This window comes from Patagioenas fasciata, chromosome 1 (assembly GCF_037038585.1).
Source record: "Patagioenas fasciata isolate bPatFas1 chromosome 1, bPatFas1.hap1, whole genome shotgun sequence".
Lineage (NCBI taxonomy): Eukaryota > Metazoa > Chordata > Aves > Columbiformes > Columbidae > Patagioenas > Patagioenas fasciata.
This window is the reverse complement of record NC_092520.1, coordinates 152,765,935-152,791,399: the sequence shown is the minus strand read 5'-3', so window position 1 is coordinate 152,791,399 and position 25,465 is coordinate 152,765,935. Positions and strand designations below refer to the sequence as shown.

The 25,465-nt window shown below is 37.9% G+C and overlaps 1 protein-coding gene across 10 annotated transcripts in view; it reads left to right on the top strand.

Moving 5' to 3' along the window:
• The window catches only part of MYBPC1 (myosin binding protein C1), a 75,991-nt gene extending 51,086 nt beyond the window's left edge, over positions 1–24,905 (top strand). For 3 of the 10 annotated variants that reach the window (XM_071818142.1, XM_071818128.1, XM_071818124.1), the window contains 17 exons: positions 78–234; positions 869–973; positions 1,591–1,779; positions 3,202–3,336; positions 3,409–3,489; positions 7,218–7,286; positions 7,472–7,513; positions 8,395–8,562; positions 9,142–9,230; positions 10,588–10,783; positions 11,549–11,688; positions 13,389–13,548; positions 15,156–15,292; positions 16,160–16,346; positions 21,028–21,086; positions 22,249–22,288; positions 24,171–24,905. In XM_071818142.1, coding sequence (XP_071674243.1) covers positions 78–234; positions 869–973; positions 1,591–1,779; positions 3,202–3,336; positions 3,409–3,489; positions 7,218–7,286; positions 7,472–7,513; positions 8,395–8,562; positions 9,142–9,230; positions 10,588–10,783; positions 11,549–11,688; positions 13,389–13,548; positions 15,156–15,292; positions 16,160–16,346; positions 21,028–21,086; positions 22,249–22,269 — 1,935 coding nt within the window. In that variant the 3' untranslated portion in view covers positions 22,270–22,288; positions 24,171–24,905. The remainder of the gene's footprint in view (positions 1–77; positions 235–868; positions 974–1,590; positions 1,780–3,201; positions 3,337–3,408; positions 3,490–7,217; positions 7,287–7,471; positions 7,514–8,394; positions 8,563–9,141; positions 9,231–10,587; positions 10,784–11,548; positions 11,689–13,388; positions 13,549–15,155; positions 15,293–16,159; positions 16,347–21,027; positions 21,087–22,248; positions 22,289–24,170) is intronic. The other 7 variants (XM_065840315.2, XM_071798146.1, XM_071818127.1 and 4 more) reach the window with 6 other exon arrangements.
• The last annotated feature ends 560 nt before the right edge of the window (positions 24,906–25,465 follow it).

Genomic DNA, 25,465 nt, shown 5'->3' with positions numbered 1-25,465 from the left:
CAGATTTTGATTTTTGAGTATTTTGATTCTCAAATCCAGAAAATATGACTTTACCCTCTGTTTACTTTGATTAATAGTGGATAACAGACAGTGGAAGAATACGGGCAGAAACATATCCAGACAGCAGCTGTCTGGTCATTGATACAGCTGAGAGAGAAGATTCAGGTCAATTCAGAATATCGTTAAAGAATGAGGCTGGAGAGGACACAGCTCTAATCAACATTAAAGTGGTTGGTAAGTCATGTGGAAGAGTGCACATGAGCAATATCTTTTATCACAGCCCTTTTCAATAAACACTCCTTCAAGAACCCTACTTCTCTGCACCTCAACTACAGACAAATTCTTCTTCCTCTATCTGAAGGGACTCCTCTGTAGACGTTGTCCTCCCTACCTACCAAATTGCTGTAGATTGTCAGAAAACTTTGATTTTCCAGTTTGTCCCCATTTTCAGATGTGGAATTGAGGTGCAAGGATACTAAATCCCAGTGTAATGGAAGGACACAGTAGTTTAGCATGGGATGTAAGTGAGAGTTAATTATCACCCTGCTGCCACCTTATGCTACAGGGGCCAAACCTGTGCAGTCGCCTCTGGTTGCCCTTAACACCCTCCATTCTCCATCTGGCTGTGGTCTCTGTCTTATCACATGCCCTCAAGAGTCTCTCAAGTGTCTTGACTGCGCGGATGAACTTGGCATTTATCCCTTCCTATCCACCTGCCAGAATCCACAAACACCTTCTTTCTTTCTCTCTCGTCATTAGTAAATCCTGTTACACTGTTCAGATTTGTTTCTTATCTGACATTTTCTGTTTCAGCCTATGCTTCTTTTTTTTTTAATTTTAATAATAATATTTACTTTCTTTGCAACAGACGTTCCTGATCCTCCTCAGGCACCAAATGTGACTGAGGTGGGTGAAGACTGGTGTGTTATGACCTGGGAACCTCCGGCAAATGATGGTGGATCACCCATCTTAGGTACATCTCTTTTTTTTTTTTTTTTTTTTGTAATGATGCTCTAATATAGACAAAAGAAGCAAACCCCAAATAATGGATGCCATAGGATCAGAGTTTAGTTCAGGCCCTAGAGAGCTGCACTTTGAGTATCCAGTTACAGGAATGTTCCGCCCATTCTTTGACTTCATTGGATACCTGATTTTTTAATGCTTTGAGATTTGTCATTTTGTATATTGCCACATTATCAATCCCCTTACTTGAAAAACAGCCTCCTATAATACCAAACTTTGAACTGTTAGCCTGATTGAATGTTAGGAGGAATTTCAGAAACAATTTACTGTGTAAATTGGAACATCTTCTAATACACTGAACCAACAGGAAAGTCAGAGGGGCCCAGAGGCCAGCAGAATCACTTTGAACTAAATACAGTGGTGTTGTAAGTGAAGTCCAAAGAAAACCCTTACATGGCTGTGAAATCCAGAGAGGTGACTATCAGGTAGCTTGCAATGGGAAAAAATCTAACAATAACTCTTAAACCACTTTGAGACTAGAAGGGGATATTGAGGCGTATACAGAAAAACCTCACTATTGAGCTTTATGCCACCACTTACTATAGTCAAATTTTGTTTGGTCGATAGGATATTTCATTGAAAGGAAAAAGAAACAAAGCTCCCGGTGGATGAGGCTGAATTTTGAACTGATTAAAGAAACAACTTTTGAGCCAAAGAAGATGATTGAAGGTGTTGCTTATGAAGTCCGTGTATTTGCTGTTAATGCAATAGGCACCTCCAAACCAAGTATGCCTTCGAAGTCCTTTGTTCCTTTGGGTAAGTAGTCAAGGACATAGACATAAGTATGTATTTAGAAAATCATCATTAATACATTGTTACAGTCATCTAATTATATAACCATAGTTCTCGTTGCACTTGTGTTGCTCAGGACCTGTCTTTATTAGGTGCAGCATAAACTATATATCTATCCCTGAAGGATTTATAGCCTTTTATAAACAAGAAACAAGGATGTATAGACAGAAAAATGGTGCACAACAATAAAACAGTGACACGCTATAGGCGAGCCTGGTTTAGTCAATACTATGGTCAATATGTTTTAAGCACCAAAATTAACAGTTCCACTTTTTGATGTATCATAGGTACCTCCTGAGGCAAGAGTCAAACTATTGCCAGTCAAGCTGGCCATTTAGAGAATTGATGAAGATGATGCATTATAGTCTTGGTTGTTTTGTGTGTCTTTCTCTTGATATAAATTTGGCCAAAAAGGGTCAGGAAAAGTGACTAGAAGTCTAAGATCACTATTTGCAGGCTGCACTGTATGAAAATGAGGCTTCCTTTCATGTTTCACTGCTTAGGCTTTGCTGTCACATAGTAGTTTGCAATTTTTAAAGATGTACATATATTCACAAAGAATCCATATCTTTCCATTTAAAAAAATCACAGGTATACTATCTATCATAAAGGTAGAAATCTATGAAAAAAAAATAAGTGAATTTGCCAAATATTGCAATAAAACATATAATACCATTTGAATAGTCTCTAATTTCACCCTATGAGCTGTGCATTCCCATTAGATGAAATAGGGAGTTTTTTCCCAGAAAGGGATTACATATTTTCAGTATCCTTTTGCAGACAATCCAGATTAGTCTAGGATGTATTTTATACTATTCTATACATCATCTTATTGCTTTACATTAATGTAACAGCTAGAAGGCCTTGTTGTTCACCCAGTGACAGATTAATTCAGTGGCCTTTTCATCTAGACAAACAGATTTTCAAACTATTGTGACAACAAGAAGTCCCTATAAAAGAAAGGTCTGTTGTTCTGTAGGGCAGCAAAGGTCCTCACCTTGCTCTGCAGCACACCCACAATGCAAGGGAGGAGGAAGAAGGTGGCTGCTACTGCTACAGCATGTTCTCTTGCCAGAAAATACCTGCTGTTATAGAACACGAAACTCATAACTTCTCTGCTCTACCTTCCACCACTCTTTGTCCTTTCGCTCTGGAGCAAGAGGAATTTAACTTTGGGTTAGGCTGTGAGGAGATATGGGATGAGGTATTTGCTTCTCCTAGTTTGGTCCTGATTGGGAAAGATATGACAGAGATGATTGGAAATGCCTGGTAGGCAAGATTTAGCCTGTTGCCTACAATGCTAAATTAGAGGAATTCACTCCATAAATGTAAACCTTTAATTGTAACACAGTTTTCTGCCTTCTCCCCGATGCCTGCTTGCTTCAGCTGTTACCAGCCCACCAACTCTCCTGGCAGTGGATGGAGTGACTGACACCACAGTCACAATGAAATGGAGGCCACCAGACCACATCGGAGCGGCAGGGTTAGACGGCTATGTTGTAGAGTACTGCTTTGAAGGAAGTAAGTGACAACAACTGTGGTGTGTTACTCACAGTGAAAGTAGGTGAGACTTTCTCCCTTTCTTCTCTACAGGTACCAAGTGCTCTCACTCTGAGGCAGAGACTAATCAGTCAGAAAACCTCAAGCAGCAGGGTTTTGTTCAGGCTTCCTTTGGTTTGTATTCCAGACCTCACACATTGACTGTAGTTCGATTGATTTCACATTTGATCTGAAATCCAAAACAAAAGCCATATAATCTGTTGTAGAGTACCAAGTACTGTGTTAATTGTTGTCCTCTTTTTTGAGCTAATTGAAGAATCAATACAGTAAAGAGTGGATGGATGAATGAATAGGAAATAATGAATGTCTGTAAGTATTGTCCGAAATATATGCAGGTTGGCTGGGTTTTAGGGACCGGAGGTCCTCAGTGGGTTAATTCCTATCTTGACATACTACTAATTGGCTACTTCAAGTGCCACTTCCCAATACTGAGGACAGATAGCCTCTCCAATAGCTGGCTGTAGAAGTTATCTAGGCATGTGAAGTTCATGCCTGGATATTGAATTTCTCCAACTTTTCAGTGTCGTTAGATACAGGATCTTTAATTATGTCCATGTAAGACCTAAACCTATACAAAACTGAAGGAGAAAGATACAGATGTAAGAGACTGAATAACTTATAAGAGTAAAATAACAAATAATGGGGAAGTATAATTTATATTTTACAACTAAGAGTCTTTGGTGATCAAACAGCAGAAACGTAGTGTTTTCAAGCAGATTTTCTTCTGAATTGGCATCAAATGAAGTCTATTTTCAAAAAGTAAAATCCTCCAAGACCTAAGTAAGTATCAAATAGCCTGGAGTGCTATTTGCAGTACCCAGCCTCCATGGGCAAATGCCAGTCAGTGGGACTCCAGCAATGTTGTGCATTTGGATGGAGAGGACACAGTCGTCTTCAGCTCTACTACCTGATGCTTTTGACTCCACTGTAAATCAAGTGATGAGTTGGACACCTTTTTTTCATTAAGGCATTTATGTCGATGAAACATTTTCATGAATGCAGGCCACAGCCTGGAGACAATATGTAGAGGACAGAACTTATTCACACTATCACGTGTTGCAGATTCAGACAGTCCAGGAAAACGATAGTTCACAAAGGCGGTCAGATACCACAGGAGCACAGTGTCCTCAGCTCTCACTCCAGTGAGTGGGAGAAGGAGTGAAGAAGAACCATTGGCTTTTCTCAGGAGCAGTCATCATCTTGTAGTGTTGAGCTGAATATCTGTAAGGAGCAGACCGCAAGAAGCTCAAAGGTCTGGAGAAGATCACCTGAAGGCAGCTGGAATGGTAGGAAGGGTTTTCCTTGTATATTGGGAGAGAGCAGCTCAGAACAAGTAAGCATGCAGTCTTACATTACGACAAAGCATTCCTAGAATGTTTCAATTGTACAGGAAAGATGTATGGGAATATAAAGGGGACTGTCAATGTGAGGACTTCAGTGTGTGCTGTATATTATGCACTGTTTAGCATTGGTAAGATGGCAGAGGAAAAAGTTAAAAGTGCTTGTAATATGCCGCTGTCATAAAACCCTTGACATTACAGTCTGTGATATTCAAAGTAGGCGACAGGAGAGGAAGAAAAATATGTATACGCTAATGCAAAATATGATTTTCAGAGGAATCTTCCAAATCTATCTTTTAAGGAAGACTCCAGGGAGACATTATTGCGGCCTTCCAGTACTTAAAAGGGGCTTATAAGAAAGATGGGCACAGAGTTTTTAGGGGGGTCTGTTACAACAGGACAAGGGGTAATGGTTTTAAACTAAAGGAGGGGAGATTCAGGCTAGACATGAGGAAGAAATGTTTTACAATGCGGGTGGTGAAACCCTGTCCCAGGTTGCCCAGAGAGGTGGTAGATGCCCCATCCCTGGAGACATTCAAGGCCGGGCTGGATGGGGCTCTGAGCAACCTGATCTAGTTGCAGATGTCCCTGCTCATGGCAGGGGGTTGGACTAGATGACCTGTGACGGTCCCTTCCAACCCAAACTGTTCTATGATTCTATTATTAGACAGAAGATCATTGTATACCTGTTGAATGGAACAAATTCTTTTTCTTTTTTTTTTTTTTCAGATAGGTTTAAAACATATGAAGATACAACAAAATGGCAGTCAAGTCTGTCATTTTATTGTTACCCACCTCAGTTAAAATACAATGGGTACAATGTATTTTACATAGCTTTCTGAGTGTTTATGTATATCTATATATGCCTCCTATATATGTATATACATATATATACACACAATTGACATTATTTATGTATATATGTTATGAAAATTGTTAGGAATAAGCAGGCTTAGTAGAAAATACCAATTTGAAAAGACGTGTTATTGGAATATGCATCCTTTTCTCTGTGTTCAGTCCCTTTTTCTTTCTTGAAATATCGTGGTGCCTCCTTTCCTCAGTCCTTTCAGTGCCTGTTCTGCCTCAAACTAATTTCTTCTATAATGTGTAATAACTCCTTTTAATTTCAAGGTATTTTTTACAACCGTCTATATTCATTCTGCTGTTCTTTTAGTCATGTGTTTGTAAACTCATTTGTCTTTACCTTCTCCATTCTTTCATCATTGTCACTGAAGTAGTTTTAAACAGGGCTTTTCTGAATCTTCCTTATCACAGCAATCATTAAGAGAAGTCACGAGCTGAAAATATGAAGAAAAAATATATACATAGTTACAATTTACAAGAATTGTGTACATGAGCATTGGTTTGGCTTAGCGAATATTGGTATTTCCCTTTAGTCTGAACCTTATAACTTGATCAACATGGTGGACTCTTGGACATCCTTAACTATGGTAGCACATTTGACAGCTCTCAGTGTATACTACTGAACTAGAGTCTCATCATGAGTATCTGGACCTGGCACTGCACAGATGTGAACAACACGAATATAGAACTCCCCAGAGCTAGTTTACAACATCCAACTTGAACGTCTTGCTGTGGTGGTGTGAAGTAGACCAAATCCTGTTGACACTGAAGAAGAGAGTTCCTAGTAATGTAATGTACTCTGCTGGGTGGTTCTGTGTGACATTTCACAGGAAGTCTGATGAGCTTGGCCCTTGTTTTCCCTACAACACCATGTTCATCTGCTTTTAAAGGGCCATTGTACCTGCAGATGATTTGTTTTCATAGTTAGTAAAGAAGCACTTCAGAGAGTCTCTGTTGGCTGTTTGCCAACATATCCATCCAGGACCATGCACAGACACTACAACAGTATTTTTATTATCCTGAAAATAGCCAAGTCTAGGATTCCAGGAAATTCAGGGCAGCGATAGCTTTGTTCAGGAAATAAAGTCTTGGTGTTTACATCATACCTGTCATTATGCATGGTTTTGGCATTCTTTACTTTTCTTTCTGTGTTGCCTTTAGCTAAGTGTGTTCTCTTCTCTGTTTCTATAAGATTTTTTTCCAAGACTTCTCTTTTTCTGTCTTGTTCAGAATTCTTCTCTGAATGTCTTCTCTCTTCTATGATGTGTTTTCTTCTCCACCTATACTTTTTCCCATCATCATTTTGTTTCATTTCTCTCTTCCAAATGTTCCTTTTGTCTCCTTCTTCCCATCTTTCCAGGGCTGTGATCAGGCCCAAAGGAAAAAAAATAAACAAAAAAACACCTTATCTCCTCCTCTTCTTTTATCCATTAGCTTTCCTGTCAGCATCATGTATAACTGTTCTTTGATCTAGATGCTCTCTTCCCATCTCTCTCCTTCCTGCAGTCTCCCTAAATAAGGGTTCTCTAAATCTTTAAAGCCCAGCATCTATCTTTGCATACTTACTAACAGGAATTGCTAACCACTGACAAAATGCTCCATCTGTGTGAAAGTGGGTGTCTCTGATTAATTTTAAAGATGGATTCTCACAAGGTATATCGACAGATCTGTCAGAGGAATTGGTGGAGCCACCTTTTAACCTGGAAGGTACAGTATTCAACAAAGGATATAAATCTTCTTTACCGAAAGAAAAATTATCTTCATAAAAGTAAAGATAAATTTCTGAGAGGGAATTTTAGGGGCAACAGTCTACAGAACTTTCTGTAGCACATGTACAATGGGAGGGGGAGGTGCTTGGGGAACAGTCCTTGATTGCAACCCTCTCGTGCTAGAAGCTGACAGAAGCAAGTTGAAGGAGAACTTTATTCCTAAAAGTAAGGCATACAGTCATTAAAATGTACCACAGTATTGCATGCTAAGTCTGCAGGGCTCTCTAGTTCATAATATAATAGTTGTCTTGTCTTCTGTGCCAATATTATAATGCTGTCTTTATATGATGTGGAAGGTATTGATAATTACTTGCTACTGCATAAATCTGACTCCAAATGTCAAGGCAAGGGCAGCGTTAAAGCAACCTATGTTTGGATGGCAGGATGGAAAAGAAAGTATCATTTGTAATTGAAGTTTTCAGAAAGGCTGTACTGTTACAATTGCTCTAGATTACATGTGACTGCTTACGGAGACAATAAAAAATCCAAGAACGATGTGATTATGTGAATAATTCTGACAGAGCCTAACTATTTTAACAGCATAAGGAGAGATGACATTTTATTGCAACTTGCATATATTCCGTGTTTCTCTCATCCCTGCGCTCTCAGTGGTACTTCCAAGGGTACTAGGAACTGGTTTAATTATGGTATTTTTGAAATTAATTGTAAAATCCATTTCTCTTCAAGGAAGCTGTTAAAGCAATGATGGGTGCTTTTGGAAATATACTCTATGTTGCCCTTGTTTTCTAACAGCTGAATTTAAAAAATAGTCAGTTTTCTCTCTGTTACAGTTAAATGGTATACACACTCTAAAAACATTTATTTCTCTAAACATAGATTTATAATCAGCAGGTTTGAAATATTCTTCCTACATATTAAAGTGAATCAATATCATGTTATAGCATAATTAGAAAAAACAACTAGAGGTATTCATTAGAATACAATGAAGCTATTACTGTTCTGTATTTTTCCTCATCCGTACAGTGGATGTATTTATAATTACCTGTTCTTTGGATTCGTCCTCACCTCCTCTTTTCCTAAACCAGCTGATGAATGGATCGTGGCTAACCCGGAGCTGACGGACAAAACGAAATTTACTATCACTGGCCTGCCAACTGGCTCAAAAATCCTTGTGAGAGTAAAAGCTGTGAATGCTGCTGGTGAAAGTGAGCCCAGGTACCACCCACAGCCTATTTTAGTCAAGGAAGTAATAGGTAAGATCCTCCTGCCTACGCTCACCCACAAATACACTCTGCTTTCATATTTAGTTTGGTTTTTTAAGGCTGATATTTGTTGGAAACTGATTATATGGCCTTATGAAGCCATCATGCAGTGGATAGAAATCATAAAACTGTCTTTAAAAATATCTGTAATTCTTCTCATTTGTTTCATTTCCAAGCCTTTATTGCTCAGTCTTTCAAGGCTTTTTTTTTTATTATTTTCTGCAGAACTTGAAATTAATGTTGGTTTTCTTTGAGCTGCACTAAATTTCTCGCCTATTCCTACCACCATAACATTTGGTGTAACCAAAATCGATGGTGTCCCAAATGTAATGTGTGGGACCAATAAACTTAAGATACCTCACTCATTAGTAGCCTCATCTAAGTGTTCCTACTCCAGCAGGGGGATTGGACTAGATGATCTTTTGAGGTCCCTTCCAATCCCTAACATTTGGTGATTCTGTGATTCTGGGAAATGTAGAGCAGAGTCTTCTGTTTATACTGATGCCCATCAGTTGTGTCTAAAACAGAAAAGAAGATAAGTATCAAACACAAGCTTTTGGCTTTTTTCAGAGGCTCCAAAGATTCGTCTACCAAGACACTTAAAACAAACCTATACTCGAAGAGTTGGAGAAACTGTGAATCTTGTGATTCCTTTCCAGGTAAGAATTAAAAACACTGACAGGAAAACAGTATTTTTCCTTATATTGCTGCATTTTAACTTCTTTCTGTGTAACTTGGATTGGCCAGTAAGTTAACTTAAGCAGAAGGGGAAGCACACAGAAGTACACAGGTACTTTAAATCTTTTGCCTTGATGCTGAACCGATTAATGAATTGGGTAACTAGCTTAGACAGGCTCATTTGTCATCTGTGATCCAAAGGACATTCATAAATCCTCCCAGTACACATTACATGTGAGATAAAGCCTAGCAAAATGCAAAATGGTTACACTGGTATAAACTGATATGGTATCGAGAGTGGGACTGTAGCATTTAATCTTTTGCCTGTCTTGAGAGAGGAAAAGGGAGGGGAAGAATAGGCAGAGTTTCACTGTTTCCTATAGAAACTGCAACTGTAAAATCCTTGAGATCACAGCTATAATCTGACTTTTTCCAAGGAGATATCATTTTCCCACAGCACCATGTTAACCTTCATTTCCATACCTTTACAACAGTGACTGCCTCTCTATCTGTAGGGTCTTTATTCTTCTGAATACAAGAATTGTGGCAGAATTCATTTCTATTTCATCTCTGTACACCTTAAGATCCTGGGTGAGCATAATCAGGCTTCTAAAAGGCTGTCAAAAGCCAAATAAAAGCTTGATCAGCAATACACTGCAAGATACACTGCTCTTGAAAAATTAAAGGGATATTCTCTTGTAATCCTCTAAGAGATAGCATTCAAAGATGTGTGAGATTACCCTTTTGGGACAGCATTTGCAAATTGTTTACCTCTGGAAGGCAAATCCCGTGGTAAAGCAGGGGGAATTCACTTTGATTTAAGTACCTAAACTGGGCACTACTAGGCCCATAAAAACAGCACACAAAATATGTCAATCCACACTACCCAACAACTATTCCATCTGCTTTTGCAATGAAATAAGAGAGTTTGGGATCCATGAAGGTTTAGTCCACTGTTTTCCTCTTTCACTGGCAGTGTAGAGAATGTAGGCACTTCCAGAGGGTGAAATATTTTGCTCTGTATTTTCTGGCTTTGTTTTATTTTTTTTTTCTCCTTTTCTTTTAGAAAACTGGAAATTGTCAAAATTAGTCGTAAGTTAATTGTCCAATTTAGCCATAATTTGCAAATATTTTTGGTCTCCTGAAAAAAAATAGAGCTGCATTTTATATGAATCAATATGATTGCATGTCAAATGCTGTATGATTTAATAAAGAATTCTCAATTTCTTTCAGGACAGTTTTATTTCCTGTTTGGAGAAAAAGGGAAGTAAACTTGTTTTGTCTCCTATCCTTTTCTCTCCAAAAATCACGTACACGTTGTTTCCTGGTTTCTTACAGGGAAAACCAAGGGCAAAAGTATCATGGCAGAAAAATGGTTCTCCAATCGACAAGAATCAAATCAACATCCGCAACACTGAAAATGACACCATCATCTTCATCCGAAAGGCAGAAAGGAACCACTCTGGAGAATATGACATGAAAGTGGAAGTAGAAAACTTGGTGGACAAAGCTACAATAGATATTCAGATTGTTGGTATGTTTTGAGAAACAGAAATAAATGCACATCAGCGAAGCAGACTCTGGCCATTCCAAAGCTATAGGAAAGCAAATAGAAAATCCCCAAAAGCATCTTTCTCAACAGTGATATCTCTCCATGTCCAATTACTTAACTATAGATTTGTGGTCTCTAAATAAGCTCCCTATACAATGGCAGGTGCTTGTTGGAACATGTCAATCTCTTTCTTTCACTGTTAAGCTTGTCATGTTCCTGTCTATCCAGGATGCAAGCTTTTTCCCATTGAGGGTATCCCAAGAGAGAAATGGGAGTAAATTCATAGTAACTTTGTCGTAAGTGTAATGTGGAAGAAATCATAAACGTTGAACACACATGAAAGTAGGAAAAACAGACCAGAAAACACATTTGCTTTTCATTTTTACCAATCTATTTCTTTACATATTAGGCAAAACTGGTAGCACAGCCTTCATAATGATTGTTCAATTTTGTCTTTTAGGAGCACATCTTGAACTGGTTTTAACTTTTACCAAATACCATGTCTTCATTCAATTAAAGAGCACATGTATATTAGAAGCCATACTCATATAATGGTCAAGTTTTGAATAGTTCTGACATGTCTTAACTTCATAAAGTTATATTTTACAACCTCAGCTTTCTTTTGACATTGCTTTTGGAATGTGCATGTTGTAAGAAAGAGAGAAATCAAACTAAGTGGAAGATGTATTTAGAAAAGAGAGAGAAAGTAAACAGTGGAAAATGTCAGCTGTCATATTTTTGTTACAGATCGCCCAGGCCCACCAGAGGTTGTAACTATTGAAGATGTCTGGGGAGAGAATGTAAATTTATCATGGAAGCCACCAAAAGATGATGGTAATGCTGCCATTACTGGATACACAATTCAAAAAGCAGATAAGAAGAGTATGGTAAGTTACAAGGAGATCTTTAAAAAGCTGATGTACTCATGAATTCTCCTTTAAAAATAAAAAGCTTTACATGCTTAAATTAATGTAGGTGGACAAAGCATTGATTAGAGAGTGCTCAGAAAATCTGCAAGGCATCTCTGAAAATTCTAGAAATCTTCTGTTTACTCTATCTAAGGCCTAAAAATGGAAGTGTTTTCAGATTATGCCAAAGGGAGGACTAAAAAGAAAAGGACAGGTGGATTTGAGAGAAGTAATTCTGCTTTTTTTCCTTTGTCTCAGTAGAGAAAACAAAACCCAAACATACTAATTTCAAAGTCAGTAAGTTGCTACTAGAACCAAAATGTTGTGCTGTTGCTTTTAAACCTGTAATATCCCTGCCACTCCTTACTACCCATGGCAAAATGGTACATATGTAACTTGTAAACTGCTTTGAGACTTACAGGTGAAAAGTGCAATATATGTTAATTATTTTCAGTAAACTAACATGAACTTTACACTTCCTTGAAAGACAATAGTTGGATTCTTACATTTAACACTTACTGTAAAGTCAAACACTGGAAATCTAGGATAATATTTTAGGATTTGTGTTATCTAAGGGAATCTTTTTGTCACTTTCCGTCCCGCCACAACCTTGAATATGTTGATCTCCTTCATGATCTGATCAATTAATTCTTCCTGTGCCACTATTTCTCTTCCCATTCTTCATTTTTTCTTTTGCTTCAGACTGTAAGAAGAGATGATCTCTGTACAGTGATCAGAACAATGATGTCCCATTTCTAAATTACTGTGTTAAGAAGAAAGCAACAATAGCAGTGTCTAGGGTCCAGTGTGTCACAGATCATTTGGGGTCATACTGTCCCCATAGACTCTGTGGTGTTGAATTCTGCAATCATGGCACACCTCGCCTTTTACAGATAACTGTTTCCCAAAAGGCACTTTGGCTCTTAAAGATGACCAGATATCAACGGAAACCGTGGCACAGGGAACTCAGCACAAGTTCATCTTTAGGAGAGCAAGAGCAATACGTAGGGCAGAGTAAAGAAAAGCAAAAAACATTGCTGTGGTCATATTGTACTTTATATTAATTGCATTTTTTAGCATTATACTCATTCATCTCAGTTTGTTATTTAGGTATTGTGTACTAGGATAGAAATTACATGTTCTGTTACTGCTGCAAGACTAAAGTGCTAAAACCCACCTCTTCATTTGAGTCTTTTCTGATCAGAGGGCCACCTGCATAAAATAACATTTCTCATGAACACTCAACCTGTTGAACAGGTAGCAGATCAGTGCATTGGCCTCTTCTGAGGACATGTAACTGCAGAGTAGTATGTGCCACTGCTTTTCTTGTCTGCAGCAGTACCTTCTCTGTCAGCAGCATGCACTAGGAACAAAGGAGCCTGCCTTGCTTCACACAATACAACCTTTGTAACATTGGATTTCCTAAAACAAATCCTCCCAGCTAAGGAAGTGTAACAGTTCAGTAGGGTTCACTTTCCACTCGATCTTCACTGCTTAACAGCGAGCTCCATGAGATTCTCATTGTCACTCATTTCAGACAGAATAAAGAATTATTGCCAGCTTCACTTTTTCGATATCCATTGATGTTCTCTTAAAAGAAAAATCTTACTCCCACAGTTAATGGCTGAGAGGTGGAGAGCACTGGGAGGAAGCTGACTCTCTGCGTTTGTGTCTTTCAGGAATGGTTCACAGTAATGGAGCACTATCACCGCACCAGTGCCACCATTAACGAGCTCGTCATAGGAAATGAGTACTACTTCCGAGTCTTCGCTGAAAACATGTGTGGCCTCAGTGAGGACGCAACGATGACCAAAGAGAGCGCTTTGATTGCAAAGGATGGTTAGCTAATTATCTTTTCCTTGTCAAAAGGGAAGGGTGTGTTCAGAGGCTGTAAGGTGATTAGAGGTAAAGGCCATATCTCTCAAGCATTCAGATGCATTCCTAGCTCCAAGACCAGGTACAAGTAACAGCTAGGACATTTCATATCAAGATGTCTTGGTTTGTCCACATAGTTCATAGTTGTGGGGTTTTTTTTAAGCGAGGGTGGAACATTTTTCCCATGTTCTGACATTTTCTGCAATCTTAGATCTCATACTCATGTCACCACTGGCAGGTCTAAGACGACAAGAAGTGGACTTGCAGTGCTAGGTCAATGGTTGGACTCAAAGTTCTTAACCATCTTTTCTGAACCAAACAATTCTATGATCCTATGAAAAGAGCTGGAAGAGTAGTGAAGAAGCAGTTTTGCTAGAAGCAGTGAGTCACTGCTTCCCAGTGGAGACTTGGCAGCAGCTGTACAAGTGCTCCCGCCCATTTCAGGCAGGATCAGAGAACCCTGCTTCACATCTCTTGCAGGTGCAGCTGGACAAAATCCGATTCTGCAGTCAGAAATTCTGACATTTTAGAAATTGTCCGTTTGAAATGGTACTGTAACCTTTTTTAAAACCAACAAAAACAACAACAACAAAAACCAACACCTGCTCCTTTATGGAAGGGAAATTCAACAAACAGGTGGTTTAAAGTAAGAAAATCAATCCAGATTATGTCAGTTTGTCTGAAAGAAAGGAACACCTGACTGCCATGATGCAGAGAACAGACAACATCTACAAACCATAGTGACAGGCTGAAGGACTGGAGGCCCAGAGTACTAGCTCCCACTTCCATTATTAAAAAGAAAACTACTGCTCTTTTAGAAATGGGACCATGAACAGAACAATGGCTATAGAAACTGCTTTTCATCACTGCTTATTTGCCCTTGTCATGAGAGCAAGTATCAGGCCTAAGCCACACTGAAGTCAGCACGAGAGCTTGGACCATATTTCAGTGAAGCCATGTTTAGTGATACCTGTGCACAGGAATAGCTGTTTTAAATGCCAGCTTAGTTTGTGGGTGAAGATGATGCATTGATGGTAACTTCCACTGCACAGCAGGGATAAAGTGGCAGTGAAAAACTAGATTTTGCTACCGTGTTTTCCTTGTACAGAAAGTATATCCATTCACATATTTGTATTGTTAGTGCAGTGTATGAAGCAGAAAGAAAAATGTGGGTTTTCAGCTACAGAGCCAGTTCGTAGTCAGAACAAACTGTGAAAAGTAATGAGCAACAGAGTGAACACAGCCTGTGAAGACAAGCATCCCACAGCACATCAGACAGGATCCATCCTGTTCTCTAACATGCAGGCAAAGACAGAGAACAAATGTGTGTTATTTTGTATGCCACCTCTCAGGAAACAAAGAGGACCTCTCAGACATTTACTCTATAGTATGACCAAGGGCTTTGGTCACTTCCCAGGTTCACTTCCAGACTTCCCTACAGGTGCAATTAGGTCATTAACTAAAGTGGTGCAGATGAGAACAGATTCAGACTTTTGTAGCTTTTTAAGATGCACGGGTATTTAGATACACGTCAACACTGTTTTTATAAATGTTTTCTTTTTGTTTCATAGGTAAAGTCTACAAATATCCAGTTTACAATGATTTTGACTTCAGTGAACGGCCATTGTTTACTCAGCCTCTAGTCAACACGTTTGCTGTAGCTGGTTACAACGCGACTTTGAACTGCAGTGTTCGGGGCAACCCCAAGGTACAGCACAGCTCATAACAGTATCAGCTAAAACACAAAAGACTTTAACCCGACACTGAAAATTGTGGTGCCATTTTTACTATTTGGCTCACAAGCCAGGCTGAAGGCAAAAGGAGTCATGTGGGCTTTAAAGAATACAAAATAGGACCTGCTTATCTGTGATAAAGGCATTTTAATAGTTACTAAAGCCACAGATAGTGAAAGGGCAGAACCTCAGGAAATGCTGGGCTATACTGGGACCGGCACTGACAACAGCTGTACAGTTAATATATCAGTACATGTTGTTACTAAAATAAAGCCATAATTATTCTCTAAAAATGCAGGAATACTCCACGGACCATGTTAGTTCTCAGACCCACTGTGCAATCCATCTTCCAGTTTCTTTTGAGTTGCCTTCACGTGACCTGTTTTCTGTTGTGAAAAACTGAATTGACAAGTAAAATACAAACTCAAGAGTGTTTAAGAACATGTTTGCTGTTCACTCTTCACATATTCTGACTGTTGTGTGTGCAATACTGTGTAAAAACAAGCTTTTCTTATTGACATAGAATAACTGGATGTCAGAAGCTATTGCTCAATGTTTGCTATCACGACAAAGCACCTCATATTGATAACAGGCTTATACTTAAGACTTTAATAATGTGATAGGAGCTGCACTGAAAAAAATCTCACTTGAAAACAGATGCATGGCAGATGCGACTCGTGCTTATGCTTGAGTTAAGAATTACAGTTTCCTTTCTGTCACTATTTTATCTATTTTGTATCATTTCTGCATTACTCAGCTTCAACAGGATGCCACAAAAAAAGAGATAAAACATTTAAGTTTATAGGTTTGTGCATGTGGGTGTTTTTTTCTTTTTACCACAGCCCAAAATAACCTGGCTGAAAAACAAAGTTGCTATAATGAATGACCCAAGGTACCGAATGTTCAGCAACCAAGGTGTCTGTACCTTGGAGATCCGCAAACCCAGTCCCTATGACGGAGGTACTTACACTTGCCGAGCAGTCAACGAACTTGGAGAGGCAGAAGTTGATTGCAAACTGGAAGTGAAAGGTAAGGGGTTTAAACCATTGCAAATGTGCTGTTTTCTGAACGCCAGCTACACAGGAGTCAGAAGTATGCGAGGCAAATGCAAAAGCGAGTTCAAACAACTTTTTTAACTTTCCCAGGTGAAAAATAATGGCTTCATTAGGACAAAATAAAATATATTGTTTTCTTGGTTTTCTATTTGAAGACCAACATGCTGCGCTTGTGCTATATTGTCTTTTTTTTTCCCCTGCACACCAATTAGCACTACCAGTGAATGCAAGACTTTTTCCACAAGTGACCAAATGGCAGACTACGGCTCTTAGAACTATGCCGCTTACTCAAAAAAACTCTAGTAAGACTCAGCCATAAAGCTCTTTGGGAAAATATTTTTAAAAATCATCTTGGGTAAGAGACAGATATCTCTGGAGGAAATGGCAAGGGGAGAAGGAGAGAAGGAAGAAAGATTTGTTCAGGGTAGTCTTTGTCTGCCTTAAAGTTACGTATGAAACAAATCAAATATTTGCTTCCAAGGAAAACTTCTTAATGTAGTTTGTTAGCGAATATAGCAACAAGGACACAAGCTAGTTGATATAATTGCTGTATTTCCTCTAAGAACAAAGTAATCAAAGCCATGGTCTTCGCAAATACAGGGAAAGAGGACAAAGTAGGTTACCCTTCTACAACTGAAGACGTATATTTATTTTCATGAATAGATGCATTTCCTGAATTCCAGGTAGTCTAGCAGTGATTAGGATATCATGAACAGCAATAGGATTTGGATTGGACTACCAATTAATAATCTCAGGAGCATATTTTCAGAAAATTACCTCCTAGGGAAAGACGGGGTTATATTTAGCTGGACTGACTCCCACCAGAGGCTTTTGCTGTGAAATAAGCTAAGTGTTTCTGAAAAAAATAATTTCAGGTTATAAGTAAGGAAAGCTGCATAAAGCAGCTGATAGGAAGTGTCTAACTGAGGAATTTAGAGGGAATATAGGGTACCTGAATATGGTCCTAATTATATTATTTCCACCATGCTAGTTCATAATGAAAACCATAATATTTAATATCCTTATGGATTGCATTGTGTTTATTTTGGATTTCGTTTTCCGTTTTCTGATGTATCTTGTCCCGCAGCTCAAATCTGCAAGCAAGAAGCCACCGCAATAAATGTCGGGTATATGAACATTTCACTAGTATAATGAAAATATACATAATACGTTTCTTCATTTTCATGATTTATTTTTAAGACACTGTGTCTAAAGGTGATGTCCACATCCTGGAAGTATGATTGTTTTCCTTAATCACAAGCAAACTCTCTATTTCACAGTGGACCAGAAGACCTCATCATGTGAGAAGGATGCTTCATCTGTTTTTCTATACTGAAAGGCGAAGCTTCTTTGCTGTTTCATTAAACTTCCTAAATCACTAAGCCCTAAAGTTCTCATGCACATTTACATTAAGTTGTAAGTTTTTAGTCCTCAGCACATTGCTTGCAGTACAACCAAATACTACATTTTAAATACAAGAAGCTGTTTATTGCTGTCCTTTGTTTTACTGTAAAACATTTCTAAGACAAGACACAATTTAACTAATATCTCTCAATTTTAGGAAGTCTAAACTCCAAATGTTGCCATGGGTTACGTATTATTCTTCAGCAATTCCCTTTCCAGCTGTTGTGAAATACAGATGCTTCTGTTGATCTTGGAACTTTTTTTTCACTAAATATCAGGATGAATTAGTTTTCTATTTTTGAAGTGTAAGACAAAGACCATGTTTTCATTCAGGTACTCTTTTAATACACAACATTTTCCAAGAATTTTTTCAGCAGCAGTGGAGGCTACTCAGTGTTAGTGTGGAGACATTTTTGCTTTGGGTCAATACTGATGGGGAATCTAATTTCTTACATTTATGAACATTTATGGGCTGGTATCTGAAATAGGCTGAAAATCAATTAGTCACTTAGAAGCAATTTATCTAGGAAAAAAAAGCTACAGTTCTGTTCATTAAAGTGTCTACCAGGAACAGCTGAGATGACATCCCTGAGGAATTTTGCTAACAAATGTTTATTTAACTTTTACAGGTCCAGTTTTCTGAGTAATGCTCTGAAACAGAGAGCACATGATCTACTACCTTCATAGGCTTCCAGGCCTGTCACACTGACAGCTGATTCTTTCCATAATGGAAAACTTAAATTAAACATTAAAACAAAAAAAAATTATATCTGGCAACACAGCAGCAAACATTTAGGGTAGAAAAGAGTCAGAGAAGTGAAGCACTAGGGCAGATTTCCTGCAGAGGTTGTAGAGCCTTTGATACCAAAAGCCTTAAGAGCAGCTTAGAAGGTTGACAGCTGTGCAATTTGTTAGGATTATGATATGCATTAAATGACATTTCAAGGTTGTTTCCAGTTCTTTGAGTCTGAGATTTTGACTCAGTTCTTAACCTAGTCAGCATACCCTAGCACCTCAGCCAAATTCAATTATCGCCCTGCCCCAATCATTCATACCACAGGAAACCTTGGGCTTTGTATCATGTTCTGAGGGCTGCATTAATCAGTCTATAAGCTGGTTGCAGCACATCCTATGGTCTCAATTACCCTGGCACCTTGATTTGGGTTTGCAGTTAAACATAGCTTTGCCACAGTGAGAATGAGGCTGACAGAATCCCTCCTATAAGACAAGATTTAGTTCATCCTTTCCCACTTTTAAACAAAACCTCCCGCATGCACTGATTGCGAAAGGCTTGTAGCGCAGACATTTCTAGAGTCAAAAAAGTTTTCTTTCTTCTGAAATAAAGTAATATTTACTTTAAAAGCTCAACTGAAAAAAAATTAATACTATACAATAGACATTTTGCTCAGAGCGGTACTTTAACCTCGAAGAAATCCTAAAAAATGCCGGCTGTTCAGACCCCACCTGGGCCGTGTGCTGTTCCTCTCTTCTTAGCTATGTGATGGGCTGCTTCATTAACCTGAATACCACCTCCCATAGTTAATGGTTGGTTTCTGAACCCAATCTGATATCAGCCATTTCCTGGTACCGCCCCACTCCCTCCCACCAAGCCTGGTACTGTGGTTCTATCCCAAGGGTTTGATCTGTGAGTGATCACCCTTGCTGAGATTCCTCCCTCCATCCTGGCAGGTTTAGCCACTACTTTAGACTCCTTTTTGAGGACTGCTTAGACTAGCAAATTGTGGGGCTTAGATACAGCACAGCTGTTGGAAGGGGTCAGTGCTGATGCTCTTAACATGACAGGCACTCCAGCTGATGAATTCAAAGGGAATAGGATTAAATAAACACAGCAGCTGCAGCTTGGCAAACCAGGGTAGGCTCAGGGTTTGCTATATGATACAGACAAACGCAAATGAGTATTAAACAGCCAGAGTATAAAACATAATTATGTCTTACTTCACTTTTCTATTGACTTACATGTTGAATTATCGTTCTCTTAAGTTTCCCAGCCTGTTTGTTCATTTAGGAGGGCTCTGCAGATGACTGCTCATCCCGGTGATGCACAGTTATGGATTTCTGACTCACTGGAAATAGATTGCAGCCTGTGTTTATGTGTGTGTGTGTGTATTCATATGTATAACTTTAAACTGGTTCAGCTTTACTCCAGCAGGTAACAATCAAGTTCTACATTCATAAAATTATGAGATACAGCTAAATATTGCTTGAATAAAACCAACAGGCTCAAGCCTATGCTACCCATTTGGTTAATATAGCAGCTACAGTGCTATTCTTACAGATCTTTGGATAGTAAGTCATGCTAAAGAGCTCTATGACATGCAACAGTATATATTGCAGTAAGTGAATTTTCCTTATGTTGGCTAGAATTTCTTTTATCCTTCTACTTCTGAGGTGTTGGAGATCTGAAATTTATCGTGCATATATATAAGCCCAGTCCTAAGAACGCCATAGAACTACTCACAGAACAGTCTAGAATTTCCAGTTTTGCATAGTATTTGAACATCTGAGTGGCTATGAATACTCTATGAATGCTATCATTATGCTACAATTTTCTACTTTTTTAGCCATTCACTTACAGTATTTTAGTACTAAATTTAATGCGCATACCGTGAAAAAAAATTAATTATGAGCACAATAAAGATAAAAATAACAAATTCCTATTCTGTCCTCAAAAAAAAAAAAATGGCATTTACTGATGTTATTTCAGATAGACAGTACTTCATTCTTGTGTTTTCAGTTTTGCTGAGCAAACTTAAAGATGGCAGTTATGTGAGCTGTATGTACAATTTTTTTTTTGTAAAAATAAATGTGCTGAAAAAAGTCAAGTAATACATCTTAGACAAAAGGATAACTCCACCTCATGTATCTTGAAAGATGATGCATACACGGAATCTAATTATATATGTCACATACAGAAAATTCAAAATATATATCAGGTTTTAGGTAGATCCATAGCATTGTCTGTGAATTCTCATTATGTGCAGTAAGGAACTGATTCCTTATCAGCTTCACCGAGGTCAATGAAAAGGTTCAGCTAAAGCACCTTGCTTCTTTTATAATGAAACGAATGTTTTTGGAGAATGTTAAGAGCAAAATCACGGTTGGTGATCACTTTAACAGGTTGATGATAGCAAAGATTCTGTATAAGAAATATTAAAATATAAGGTGTTAAGATCAACTGGGAAGAATTTCAAATGCAAATAAATACCACTATAAATATTCTGATTCTGCAGTGATATATCAAGGAGTAATTAACCCAGGAGAACCATTCTTCTTGGCGGGGAATAATCAGGTTTATAATAAGCATACTCCCCTGGACATTCCATTTCATTCCCTTCCTTTCTTTCCACATGCAACGCATTTTCTGCATGCAAAGTGTGTATTTAGTTGCTTTTTAGATTAAACTAGCTAGTGTCTCATGGCATACGATGTCTATGTCACATGAGCAAAGAAGGCCAAATTAATCAAGAATATGGGTATTTAACATCTGAATTAAGAAGGTTTTAGACATATTTCTCCTATGTCACTGGGCACAGAACTACATGTAGCTATAAACAATTTCTTTAACAACTATGATTACCTTAGACCAGAACACTTAGACATTTCCAAGAAACAGAAATTTGAAAAACAGCTCTCAGCTTGTAGAACTGTTGAAAGAACAGAAATATCATAAAGTCATTTACTGTGCTTAGAAGGCATTCTTTATGACAGCATTATAGTCTTTGGTTACAACTTAATGCTGAGAGTGACTGTCCACGCACTTACACGCAAGTCCAGCGTGCACTACAGAACCTAGGGAAGAAATCTTGATCCAATTGAAATCCATGATTTTTTTTTTTCTTACAAGCATATGATTTTACTTCATTTCCTCTGGAGTTTATTTTAAATTCGGGTTCAGATGTTTTATAGAGTCAAAATGTTTAATTAAAGGTAAGGGCTCCTATAAATAGCATGCTTTAAGTAATGTAAATATGGATATGTAACAAAGTACATACTTTAGTGCACAGGTAGGTTATTAAAATGTACTTGATTATTTTGCCTTATAGAGTTTCAACATATATATATATGTATGCTTCAGTGTTATGTGTGTGCTTTTTTTCCCCTGGTGGAAAATACTATATATATATATGTGTTAGCTTCCTTGAAGCTACGTTTGGAAACTTTTATGATAAATGTCAGTTGCATTCTTTGGTTCCAATCTATACTTTAGACTAATTACAGGAGTTATAGTTACTTGTACATATTAATATAGCTTTTACATATTAATGATACTTTTGATGTGGAACTGGATCCCTACCTTTTACTCTTCATGTGCTTCTATTCCTCTATATTTTACATGACTAAGGATTAAAACATCATCCTGACATAATTGTAAGCATAATTTCCCTCAACATTTTCTCTCTACTTTTGTGTTTGCGATTAAATTGTTACTTCTCTTTCTCTCTCTCCCTTAGTTACACAGTAAGGATTTTTGAATGTATATTGTCATCTAAGGTAAGCTTTCATATGGTTCTTGCATATGAAGCTTATGTCTGTTTACAGGTCATACAATGTCTGCCTAGTATGGCATGATTTTCATTATGCCACTTAATGAAAATGTTTTTTGAAATGAGTAGCATGATAGTTTTAAAGCATATAAAACCAGATTTTTGTCATAAAGGCTTGTTAGAGTAATTCTTCTTAGTAGTACATCCCACTACTTTCTAACAGTGTATGTTTCAATGGAATTTAACAATGCATGAGTTAGCATTACTAATTAATATGAATAAAATGCAAGTAATAAAAGAGCATTTTGCATTTACAGTCAGTTATTTTCATATAGGAGTATACCTCTACATAAACGAAATATTTATTCCACAGCTAATTTCATTTTAAAACGAATGATTCATATCACAACTTGCACTACATGAGTTGAAAAGAATGCCAAAATGCATGCTTTTTTTCGTCTGTATTGTGCATTTACCTAAGGTCGGCAGCGAACAGTTCTGCAACAATGACGGCGCAGTCCATAATCACTAGTAACTAATAGCACTTCAACTGGATAATCTTTGTGTTAATAAAGGTTATAAAACACTGAAATCTATACTCGGGGTAAATGCTATATGTAAGTATCAGCTCAGGTGCATTTAGCTGAAGCATTCAGAGACAGTGATATCTTCATCCTGGCAATGTGCTTTTGCTTTAAAGATTTTGGTGTGTTTCAGGAAAAGCTGAGAAGGTAAGTGCAGTTATCAGTGGGTGGTTTTGCAACTTGAAGAACAAAACACTCATGTAGATTTGTAAAAGGAATAGCAATGGTACATAGCTTTCTTACACCTTAAGAAAAGTAGGACTCTAATGTTTTTAGCAAAATATTTATCTTTTTCCCACTGTTTCTCCCAAATGTCATTTGATTTCAACGAAATTAGCAGAAATACTCATGTGTTTTGTTTCCACGACATTTTTTTCAATGGCATGACATTGCACTTCTAATTTGGATTATTTGTATAAAATTACTACTTCTACATCACTGGGATCTGGCATGCCCTGACTGCTGTGTTAGACACTACATACACATTTTTCTAGGCACTGAAATAAATATTTTGTCCTGGATTGCTGAAATTATTAAATGTTCTTCAAAAATCTTTTGCCATGTCTCTTTTTTCAGAACACCAAAGAAAATATTGAGTGCTTCCAATGGCTTTCTTATAAGCCCAGGTTTCTATTACAGCAGTGATTTAAAATACATTTGGTTCAGTTTTTTACTCACGGTGGCTAAGACACAGTCAAAAGGCACATCATAGACCTAAAAGGCTGGGTATGGGTACTTCTGATACCTGTTCAGTGAATATTGACTCCACCCATCATAAAACTGGAATACAGGGGTGGGTGGAAAGGAATAAAGAAAATATGATTTTACATATGTCATCCAGCTGTTATTTTCAAGCAACATGGTAAATATTTTGCTAAATATTTATAAACCATTTGAATGTTTCTGCATGTTTTCCAAACTCATCATTGTCAGGTGTTGTTCCCTCTGGGCTGACTTCCATCTCTGACTATACTCCACCCAGCCTGATGGAAATCCAGCAGGGTATATTTGAGGTGAAGCTTATCAGATTATTGCATGGAGTGAGATAAATGACTGAATATATGACATGCTGGAAGTGAAATTCACCCTGCGCAAGAGGACAGGAATGTTCTCTGTAGTACAGAGATTGAATAATGGTTAATTCTTGTGCTGGACTTTTGAACAGGGATGAATTTTACCCCATCTCAAAATGAAGTATGCAATAGGGACCAACTAAATCTTTGTCACTTACTCCAGGAAATAAAGGTACAAAGCTCTTGCTCCAGGGACCTTCAACCTAAAGGTTGTCTTATTCCTTGTTTCTAGGTGGGCTTTCGTTCTTCAGACTATTGATGGATGGAGTGCCTCCGCATATCATTGATTCATATATGCGTGAAGTGCAGGCAGACAAAACTGAGGGGAAGTGAGAGTCCGTCCACAGTGTTTCCTCCCACTGCGCTGGAAATTGGTAGCAGAATTACAGCGTTTTAGTTCTTGCAATGTCAGAACAAATGCGTGGTTGGGAATTTTCTTTTTTCCTTTTTTTTTTTTTTTCTTATTTGTTGTTTTGTTTTCCATACCTGCTCTTACTGAAAAGAAAGAATACGCATGGATTGTTTTGGGGTTGAAATTAAATGAACCGAAGACAACACACGTTTTGTAATGTTCAGCTTTATTTTCTGTTTGATATTGTGTTCTGATTTTTAATGAGGAAAGAGGAGAAGCTGTGTAATAAACACAAGGAGGCAGTCAGAGTTTGTTCTCAGTGGTACAAAGCATATTTTTCTCAGACTAGAAGTACATGGATTAGCCAGTAGCTGTGCAATAAGACCCTTGGAATATATACCTCTCTGATAATGTATCTTATTCACCTGAGAATGGTTTAACAGAATATGGTTTTGCTATAACGTAATTAATACATATGTACTTAATGAACATTTAAGCTGAACATATCTTCCTTTAGAAGTTTTGATTTCCTAAATCCAACCCATCAGTCTCTCAACTGAACTGAAATTGTTTTATTTAATGTACAATAAATATGAAGTGTTTAAGATCTGTCAAGTTCTGGTTTACTATTTTTTTAGGTTTTTTCAGTCTTGTTTTACCACATTTCTCGTTTAATTTCCGAATACTGTAAAGCAGGAGCATGAGCCCATCAACTGAGTGGCAAACAGCATCAGCAGTCACCTAACCCAATGGGCTTACACTTTAAGATACATGACACAGAATGTGACTGAAGACAAATGCAATAGATACATGCAATTTTGTTTCTATATGTTTTCAATATTTTAAATATTGTAAATGCCAACTGTGACAGCTTTCATCATGTTGCTGTAAAAGGCAACAAGAAATGTTTCTATAAATACATTAGCAACAAGAGGAGGGCTAAGGAGAATCTCCATCCCCTGATGGATGCAGAGGGAAACACAGTGACAGAAGATGAGAGAAAGGCTGAGATACTAATTGCCTTCTTCACCTTAGTCTTTAATAATCAGAACAGTTGTGCTCTAGGTACCCAGACCCCTGAGCCAGAAGAAAGGGATGAGGTGCAGAATGAAGCCCAAATAATCCAAAGGGAAATGTCTGGTGATCTGCTACACCACTTGAACACCCACAAGTCT